Source organism: Aquarana catesbeiana, linkage group LG01 (genome assembly GCF_042186555.1).
Source record: "Aquarana catesbeiana isolate 2022-GZ linkage group LG01, ASM4218655v1, whole genome shotgun sequence".
Classification (NCBI taxonomy): domain Eukaryota; kingdom Metazoa; phylum Chordata; class Amphibia; order Anura; family Ranidae; genus Aquarana; species Aquarana catesbeiana.
In genome coordinates this window covers 1,036,191-1,046,709 of record NC_133324.1, presented here as the reverse complement: position 1 = coordinate 1,046,709, position 10,519 = coordinate 1,036,191, and the positions used below count along the sequence as shown (strand labels likewise).

The following is a 10,519-nucleotide window of genomic DNA, read 5'->3' as shown; positions in this document are numbered from 1 at the left end:
TACAGAAACCAACTCAACAATCTAAATGTCTACTCAAAAGGAAGCATTCTCACTTGAGAGAATAGACAATGGATTGTGTGGGCCACAACAAAGCAAACCAATAGTGGTCATATGCAGGATCTCTGCGTGTAGCAAACCATGGTAGCTAGTGGTTGAGTAATTCCACGTCATATAAAAAGGGGCAATTTTGGGTCAAGCTGGCCTAAAACATTAGATGGCACTCGAAACATACTTACAGAATTTAAGCATAGCACTATATAGACTGATTATCCTATGAGTAAAGCCTACGTACTGAAACCTCAAATATCATGATCTCACCACAATAGACTATTGGCCAATAGATATTCCCTCCCATCCTCAGTCGTCGTCCCCCCAAGCGAAGACTGGCCCAAACTATCTGCTGATGTCTAAGCTCATCCAGAACTCTACCATGACTCAATCCCACCAAAATTAGTAGCATTGGACAACCATCTAATATCAAAGCTTCTTCATTGCACATCTTCATTGCACATTCACTTCATTGCTTCATTGCAAAAAAAAAAAAAATCAACTCATTTTTCACACCCACTACAAAAAAGGCACACAATGTTCCCTTATATATGAGCTTATAGGAGATTAAAAAAAATATATATAACAAAAAAGAACCACAAATAATCAATAAGTATCGTGAGAGTGTGGTGAAGGAGCAAGAGGAGGTGCATCAGATATCAGAAGGAAAGGAGATCATTTGTCCAGTTCTGTCGGGTTGGAAAAGGCACGAAGGTCATGTTGCAGGATTTTCTCTTTTTTTTGCAGGACGGGTTTTGTGCTGTAAACATGAAATAGAGAGCGGTCATCCATGGTGAGGGGACTGTACCTCCCACCCTGTGACGGGGAGAAGGGCCATGGCTGGTGTCTTGGCAGCTCGGGTGAAGGGTTGAGGCAGTTTAGCAAAAAAGATGCAACAAGAGCGTTCTAGAAAAGATTTCCCTTCTGTGCAGAGAGGTTTAGCCCCCTGAAGAGAGCGTCAAAGGCCACGGCATGCACCATTCCAAATCTTGTCCCTCGGGTGAGACCAAACTTACAGAGAAAGAGACAAAAAAGAAAAAAACAGCATGCACTGAACCAAAATCTCTCCCCAAGCTGAGACCATAGGAAAGCCGGGGAGGACTTTGCACCAGACCCTCTCTTTTCCTTCAGGTGAGGCCAGATCTCAAAAAAAAAAAAAAAAAAGAAGAAGAAGGAGGAGAGCAAAAAAAGGAAGGCCACAACCTGCTACTGAACCACGACCTCTCTCTGCTACAACGCTGTGCCCCATTTATCCATGGAAGGAAAGCTTCTCCACACAAAAAAGGCTGGAGGTCCGAGGGTAAGTCAATAAAGTTCTGCTAATGAAAATTGTACAGTTCTGCAGGGCTAGACCTCCAGTGTGCGTGAAGCCATCACATTTCTGCATGCAATAAGGCAACGGTACCCAGTGAAAGAGGAAACAAAGAGCTCCACAAGCTACTCCGAGAGAGAGCCGCCCTGCTGAGGTCAGGTCTCCACTCCTCTATGCAATCACTGCTGACAGCGGACGCCGGGTCTCCATCACTTCATGCAACCACTGCTGACAGATGAGGTCAAGTTCTCCATTACTCCATGCAATTACTGCTAAAAAAATGGAGGTTGGGTCTTTACTTCCTGCATGCAATCACTGCTGACAGCTGAGGTTGGGTTTCCACTCTTCCATGCCATCACTGCTGACAGCCAAGGTTGGGTCTCCACTCCTCCATGCCATCATTGCTGACAGCCAAGGTTGAATTTCCACTCCTCCATGCCATCATTGCTGACAGCCAAGGTTGAATTTCCACTCCTCCATGCCATCATTGCTGACAGCCAAGGTTGAATTTCCACTCCTCCATGCCATCATTGCTGACAGCCAAGGTTGGGTCTCCACTCCTCCATGCCATCATTGCTGACAGCCAAGGTTGGGTCTCCAGTCCTCCATGCCATCATTGCTGACAGCCAAGGTTGGGTCTCCACTCCTCCATGCCATCATTGCTGACAACCAAGGTTGGGTCTCCAGTCCTCCATGCCATCATTGCTGACAACCAAGGTTGGGTCTCTACTCCTCCATGCCATCATTGCTGACAGCCAAGGTTGGGTCTCCACTCCTCCATGCCATCATTGCTGACAACCAAGGTTGGGTCTCCAGTCCTCCATGCCATCATTGCTGACAACCAAGGTTGGGTCTCTACTCCTCCATGCCATCATTGCTGACAACCAAGGTTGGGTCTCCACTCCTCCATGCCATCATTGCTGACAGCCAAGGTTGGGTCTCCAGTCCTCCATGCCATCACTGCTGACAGCCAAGGTTGGGTCTCCACTCCTCCATGCCATCACTGCTGACAGCCAAGGTTGGGTCTCCAGTCCTCCATGCCATCACTGCTGACAGCCAAGGTCGGGTCTCTACTGCTCCATGAAATCACTGCTAAAAATGGAGGTTGGGACTTTACTCCCTCCATGCAATCACTGCTGACAGCGGAAGATGGGGTCTCCACTCCTCTATGCGATCTCTGCTGACAGCAGAGGTTGGTCTCCAATACTTCATGCAATCACTACTGACAATGGAGGTTGGGTCTTTACTTTCTCCATGCAATCATGTAACAACTGGAGCTTCACAGTCCTCCTAAAAAAACTTCTCTATATAAAAAAAAAAACAAAAAAAAAAAAAATTCTCAAAACCAGTGAAGTGTAAACATATTCTGACCCTACACACTGATACCAGGTATCGTTATACGGAGAAGTCATCTATATTTGACGGTACGACCTAAAACGACCACATGCAGTCACTATTCAAGGTAAATAACCAACGAAAGGTTCCTCAACACCAATGATGGTTTCATAGACTTGTGACTAGAGCAGTGAGGAAGATGGCATGAAGCAGATGGTTTCAAGTAATGAGGAGCGTGTGCATGAGAACGAGGGACTACGGTCACATGACAAGAAGGCGAAGCGAAGAGGCAATGGAGGACCACAATTCATCAAAATAGGAGGTCCTGCTCATCCTCATTTTGCTTGGAGTTAAAGCTTACAAAGAAACTCTCATGGAAAGATTTGGCACATGCTACAAGCCAAGAGGAACCCAATTCACAAAAAAAAACCCCAACGGCTCCAAGCGGCACAACCACGTCACAGCAAGGCAGAACGTGCCCCGTCCATGCAAAATAGAGAACTAAATAAATGTACAGGGGTATACAGTACCGCAAAGCGGATACTTACATGCATCATTACACATGTAACAAGGACACTGAACACTGATAAACACACATGTAGCGGGTACAGACGGGTCATATATAACGAGGCAGTGGTCAAAGATGCAGGGAGCCGCTGTGATGTCATGAATGATGTAACGGGTGAAATCTTAGGAGGCTGTTTATAAAGATCACAGAATTAATTCACTTCATTTTTCTTCAGTCTATAAAAGTAAAAAAAAAAAAAAATCATAAGTATATCTAAAGCCAAAAAAAAAAAAAAAGTTCTTGCATTCTGTGCTCCGTTTAAGAGATTTCACCTCACTTCCTGTGCTGTAGACACAACAGGAAGTGAGAGGGAATCTTTACAAAGCGAGGTGAAATCCCCTCTAAGACAGCGGTCACTGTAGCAGGTGTCCCCATTGGAAGACCTCCCCCTCCATACTTTGGTGACAACTCAAAACTGTGAATTTCCTGTTCCTTTCAAACCTTGTGACAATGGTCACCCAGATAGAGGGGTTCAAATATGGGTGGTCAACTGGACAGATAGAGGGGGTCAATCTAGGGGTGGCCATGAGGGGGTCAATCTAAGGGTGGCCATTGGGGCAGATAGAGGGGCAAATCTAGGGGTGGTCGCCGGGACAAACAGGGGTGAATCTAGGGGTAGTCACTGGGACAAATAGAGGGGTGAATCTAGGGGTAGTCACTGGGACAAATAGAGGGGTGAATCTAGGGGTAGTCACTGGGACAAATAGAGGGGTGAATCTAGGGGTAGTCACTGGGACAAATAGAGGGGTGAATCTAGGGATAGTCACTGGGACAAATAGAGGGGTGAATCTAGGGGTGGCCACCGGGACAAAGAAGGGTGAATCTAGGGGTGGTCGCCAGAACAAATAGAGGGGTGAATCTAGGGGTGGTCGCCAGGACAAATAGAGGGGCAAATCTAGGGGTGGTCACCAGGACAAAGAAGGGTGAATCTAGGGGTGGTCGCCAGAACAAATAGAGGGGTGAATCTAGGGGCAGTCACCAGGACAAATAGAGGGGTGAATCTAGGGGTGGCCACCGGGACAAAGAAGGGTGAATCTAGGGGTGGTCGCCAGGACAAATAGAGGGGCAAATCTAGGGGTGGTCACCAGGACAAAGAAGGGTGAATCTAGGGGTGGTCGCCAGAACAAATAGAGGGGTGAATCTAGGGGTGGTCACCAGGACAAAGAAGGGTGAATCTAGGGGTGGTCGCCAGAACAAATAGAGGGGTGAATCTAGGGGTGGTCGCCAGGACAAATAGAGGGGCAAATCTAGGGGTGGTCACCAGGACAAAGAAGGGTGAATCTAGGGGTGGTCGCCAGAACAAATAGAGGGGTGAATCTAGGGGTGGTCGCCAGGACAAATAGAGGGGCAAATCTAGGGGTGGTCACCAGGACAAAGAAGGGTGAATCTAGGGGTGGTCGCCAGAACAAATAGAGGGGTGAATCTAGGGGTAGTCACCGGGACAAATAGAGGGGTGAATCTAGGGGCAGTCACCGGGACAAATAGAGGGGTGAATCTAGGGGTGGTCGCCAGGACAAATAGAGGGGAAAATCTAGGGGTGGTCACCAGGACAAATAGAGGGGAAAATCTAGGGGTGGTCACCAGGACAAAGAAGGGTGAATCTAGGGGTGGTCGCCAGAATAGAGGGGTGAATCTAGGGGTAGTCACCAGGACAAAGAAGGGCGAATCTATGGGTGGTCACCAGAACAAATAGAGGGGTGAATCTAGGGGTGATTGCCAGGACAAAGAAGGGCGAAACTAGGGGTGGTCGCAAGAACAAATAGAGGGGTGAATCTAGGAGTGGTCGCCAGGACAATTAGTGGGGTGACCAATAGCAATAAAAATCTGACAGGTCTAGGTCTGACCACTAGCAAAAGCTTTGCTGGAACATCCCCAGTGTACCCTTATATAATCCCACCCACTCCATGGGACTCTAGTTCTGTAGCAAGCAAGATGAAGAAACAGAGGAGAGGGACCCGAGTCCTGTTCTGTACTACAACGTATGGAGTCACTGGTAAGTCAAAACTCCTATTACTTCACTAGTCCATTATTGGGCAAAGGGATGGAAGTCAGACCATGGGACATCCCTAAATAATAAACTGAGGAGCTGGCAACCAAAACTCTCAGCTTGAAACACCTTGTGGCCCATCCACCGGAGATCAAGGCCCATCCACCGGAGATCAAGGCCCATCCACCGGAGATCAAGGCCCATCCACCGGAGATCAAGGCCCATCCACTAGAGTCCCATGGATTTGGTGGGGTTATATGGGGAGTACTGGGAGTCATTACCAGCACAGTTGTTGCCAATGTCCAAACAGCTGAAGGAAACGGCAAAAAATTATGGTCTGGGACTTCCTGTCAGGCGTCCTGTATTGTCCGATTAAGATACAAAATTTGGCTTTAGATGCACTTTAGAGTTGCAATGATAAAGGCGAGAAAAAAAAAAAAAATTCAAAATGCTGTTAGAAATATCGAGACCAATATGGCACCTCAACCAACCTACTTTTCCATTTTCCCCAGACTGAAAATATATTTCCCATGAAAAAAAAAAACAAAAAACAAAAAACAAAAAAAAAACAAAAAAACACCAGTTTGATCTTGATGAACAGCCCCCTGAGAGGTCCATGCGGCTAAGCCGAAATCATGGGAGTTGGAGGCCAAGGTATGGAAATATGACCACACAACGGGCTTTATACCACATAGGATGAGGCGTCCTTCTGCATCAGCATGCTGCATTGTATAGCGATACCGAGTACCTCTGCTAGCCCTTAGTGCTCTTTAAGCTGCATAATAAATGTGAGTCTCTCCGCTCGGATAAAAACACTGAGCTGTAGGTAATACTGAGTTACTATGTAAACTGGTCGTGTTTAAGGATACCGAGTATCTCTACACGTTTCAAGCGCTGTGATCTATGCGAGTGCATCGCTGCCTTCAGGGACAGCAAACACTCTGTGATGCAGTGCACCTCCCAGCCATATCAACAGTTCTTAGGCTCCGCCCATGAGGAGCCCAGAACTGGACTGGGATCCGCCAAGCCATGTGAACTGGTGCAGTTTTGTGTGAGGGAGCATTTTGTTATACAGCGCCACTTAACAGACAGCGATATAGGCGAGTCCAGAACTAGATTGTCGAGAACTCTGTAGTGGATCAATAGTTGTAGAGATTTTTGGTGCTCCCCGCCCCCCGCCCGTTGAAGGTTGGGAGTGGTTATCTTGAGCTGTGTGGTGCCCGAGCAAGACAGGCCACCGAGTATAGTGCAATATTACTTCCATCTCGCTTGGTCTGCAGGGTGGAGATTTGGCACAGGCAGTCACAGGGGAGTCACCGGTGAAACCTCTGGCCTCACAGAGAAGCTTTTTATCTTCTGCCAAGCAGGAGGGTTCTATGTCTCCGACCACCACAGAAGGCACAGGAAGAGTCTCCAGGGCTCAGGAAACGGAGGAAGAGGAAGGGCGCCAAAAACACCACTTGTTCTTGCTGTGCTGCTTGCGGATGAGTTCCTCCTCCTTTTCGCGCTCCTTCTTGCAGCGGAGGTAACGGTCTTCCTCCTTCAGGTACCACACCGGGGGCCAGCGAAAACGCTCAAAGTGGCTTTTGTTTTCTGAGGAGACAAAGAACACACCACTGTTAAAAGCTGATCTGCTGACTCGCTCTGTCCCTCACCACTCTGCCCTCCTTAACTGGTCCCTGGGAAAAAATGCCCCTTTTTACTCACCTAAAACCAGCGGTCACGTGGCACTCCAGTCCAGATTCTCCTCTCCAGCTTAATTGGGAGGCCCATGTCAGTGGCTGTGTGACGTGGACGCCTCCTATTGGCTGTCCAGCTGTGGGGTCTCTCCAGATCCACAAGAGAAGTCTACAGTGGCAGCAGTGTGGTCCTCTCAGGATCCACAAGAGAAGTCTACAGTGGCAGCACTGTGGTCCTCTCAGGATCCAGAAGAGAAGTCTACAGTGGTAGCTGTGGGGTCCTCTCAGGATCCAGAAGAGAAGTCTACAGCGAAAGCTGTGGGGTTCTCTCGGAATCCAGTAGAGAAGTCTGCAGTGGTCCTCTCATAACCCAGAAGAGAAGTCTGCAGCGGCAGCTGTGGGGTCATCTCAGGATCCAAAAGAGAAGTCTGCAGTGGCAAAAAATGGGGTCATCTCAGGACCCAGAAGAGAAATCTGCAGCGGCAACGGTGGGGTTCTCTCGGGATCCAGAAGAAAAGTCTACAGTGGTAGCTGTGGGCTTCTCTCAGGATCCAAAAGAGAAGTCTACAGCGAAAGCTATGGGGTTCTCTCAGGATCCAGTAGAGAAGTCTGAAGTGGTCTTCTCATAACCCAGAAGAGAAGTCTGCAGCGGCAGCTGTGGGGTCCTCTCAGGATCCAGGAGAGAAGTCTGCAGCGCAGTGGTCCTTGCCAGATCCAGAAGAGAAGTCTGCAGCAGCAGTGGTCTTCTCTGGATCCAGAAGAGAAGCCTGCAGAGGTGGCATCAACATAAGGGGACTGGCATGGGCACATCAGCGGCACCCAGATTGGCAGACTTTCACACTTGTACACGGCACCAGAGAGGGACTCGACAGAGGACTTAGATAGGTATTATTGTGTTGTACAGGGTAAGAATAAAAACAAAAAAAAAAACACACATGCATGATGAAGTAAGCGGTGGTGGTGTGGGTTGGGGGGTGGGTGTTAAGGGATTCATATTCTGGGCTATAATATACTGTCCCTCTTCTGAGTTGAAAGATGCCTAGCATCATCTAGTCCCTTATTGTGACCCCAGGCTATCTGGCAGTGCTGGACCTGTAGGAATGAGGACTAGTTCCAGTGTAAACCCAAAAGGAGGTGAACATTTTGGTATACGTAGACCTGGTTCAGATCCTAGGCTGTTGCCTCTCTGATCATGATGGATGGATTCCTCATCCAAAAAAAAAAATAATATCAAATCCTGAATATGTGGTTGCAAGTAGGGATGAGCTTCATGTTTGGGTCGATGGTCAATTCGAGGTTTGCTGAACAGATAAACTAAATGGCCAGACTTGGCCGGTTTACCCTGGCCTAAAGTCCAGCTTCTTTGTCCAGAAATCATTAATTTGAATGAATTACTGGCTTGTTGCCCTCCCAAATAAGCCAGAGGGGAACCCAAGTGACATCCTTGACCATTTATAGTCAAGAATGTCAACAAGCCGGGAAAGTAAGTGACATCACTGACCAAATAAGGTCAATGATGTCACTTCCTTGCCTGGTTTGTGGACACTTAGTAGATGGCCCGAGAAAAAAACATTGGGAGAGCATCGCTGGGATGGTTTGGTAGGTGCCATTCATCAAGGTTGACGTGTATCTACATTGCTGGGTGATGTGATTGATGGATTTACACTCAACATTCTTTTCAAATCTTTTGAGACTGTGGCCAGGTTGGTCAAGATTTGGAGTGGCAGCGAACGTGCACCACCTACCTCCTGCCCCATACCAGCCCACACACCATCAACAGCCATGCTGAGGAGGACAAGGGCCTCTTCCCCACAACCCTGTGCCAGTGGACGCGGGGGTCTACAGGGCACATATTAGAGTCTAGAGGTCCCCTTTACAAAAAGTAAGGGCCGCCGGATATCTGCCCACCTAGGTGGGTCCATGGTCACCTGGTCCCCTTCCACACATACACTTACCCGGTGGCATGTACTTCATCTCCCGGGGGAACTTGCGGCACACGGCGTTGTAGTTGGTACAGATGTAATGGAGGCACCAGTCAGCCAACTGCTTGGCATTGTGGAACTGCAAATGGACAACAAGAGGGCTAAGGGAGGAGCCTCAAACACCACACAAATCCCATCTGTCGGTGCCAAACTCCAAGCGAAACTTTATTTTCAGTACAATGAAGAACGCTTAAAACTTCTGATGTTTTCATAGCTGAGATTTCGCTTATTCTGTACTTATCTGTAAACTCCTCTCTGGAATTTCTCTTCTTCTGTACTTTTCTATAGACTCCTCTCCCTCCCGCTCTCCTCTCTGGGATTTCTCTTATTCTGTACTTTTCTATAGACTCCTCTCCCTCCCACTCTCCTCTCTGGGATTTCTCTTATTCTGTACTTTTCTATAGACTCCTCTCCCTCCAGCTCTCCTCTCTGGGATTTCTCCTATCCTGTAGGTAACGGAACCGCCCCACACTCCGCTTGAGTGCTTCTGTCAACCAACCGCTCCAGTCTGAAGATAGATATCAGAAATTATAGCCGCCTATTGCAACCAAGAACTAGGCAGGACTCGTTTGGTTGCAAAACTGGAACTTTTATTGAACAAACTTACACAGAATATATACCCCACAGGAGGAAATCCCCCCCCCCCCCTTGATCATATTACCCTAACAATACAACCTGTTCACAGGAATATAATTAACATAAGCTAATTAACTAGTCACTTAAACCAGCCTAGGTGACTCAATGCCCACCCAGATAATGTTGTGATTAATCAGATATCTCCACTTCAGGTCAGACTTGCTGGCTCTGAGCTCACACAGTACATTACACATCATAAGTATAAACACAGAACACCTTCAGACAATAGCAGGAGATCCCCAGTAGCAGACTGTCCGGCTCCTACATTGGAGTACAAGGAACAGAGGCCAATGTGACCATCTCTTTCAATGATCATGTATAGTTCAGAATCAAACAAACCAGGAATAGTCTTCATATATTTTTTCTTGAGGGATATTGTTGATAAATATTACGGTCCCATTTGAAGTAATCCAAACCACATTCTTCCATTATTTACTCGGTTGCCCCTAATAGACACAGGGAGACTTACACATAAGAGAGGGGCATGGGGAGCTGAGACAGGGGTTCGCCAACCTTTCTAAGGTCAGCTGGGTTCCACAGGCCCCCCGCCCAAAGTGACTTCCGTTACACTTTACATTCTTTAGCCTCCTCCCCAGGATTTCTATTATTCTGTACTATTCTATAGTCTCACCTCTATCATGCTCACTTTAACCGGAAACAGAGAGAGAGAGAGAGGGGGAGAGAGAAAGAGAGAGGGGGGGAGGAGAGAGAGACAGAGAGAGAGAGAGAGAGAGAGAGAGAGAGAGAGAGAGACACAGAGAGACAGAGAGAGAGAGAGAGACAGAGAGAGACAGAGAGAGAGAGACAGAGAGAGAGAGAGAGACAGAGACAGAGAGAGAGAGACAGAGAGAGAGAGAGAGAGAGAGACAGACACAGAGAGAGAAGGGGAGAGACAGAGAGAGAGAGAGAGAGAGAGAGAGAGAGAGAGAGAGAGAGACAGACACAGAGAGAGAGGGGAGAGAGAGAGAGAGA

General features: G+C 47.8%; 1 protein-coding gene across 1 annotated transcript in view; it reads right to left on the bottom strand.

Moving 5' to 3' along the window:
- Positions 1–4,298: 4,298 nt before the first annotated feature.
- Positions 4,299–10,519, bottom strand: part of LOC141129314 (rho-related BTB domain-containing protein 2-like) — a 33,685-nt gene continuing 27,464 nt past the window's right edge. Inside the window, exons 8-9 of the mRNA XM_073617269.1 lie at positions 8,885–8,990; positions 4,299–6,843 (exon numbers count right to left, since the gene is read on the bottom strand). Of these exons, the coding sequence (XP_073473370.1) occupies positions 6,671–6,843; positions 8,885–8,990 (279 nt within the window). The 3' untranslated portion in view covers positions 4,299–6,670. The remainder of the gene's footprint in view (positions 6,844–8,884; positions 8,991–10,519) is intronic.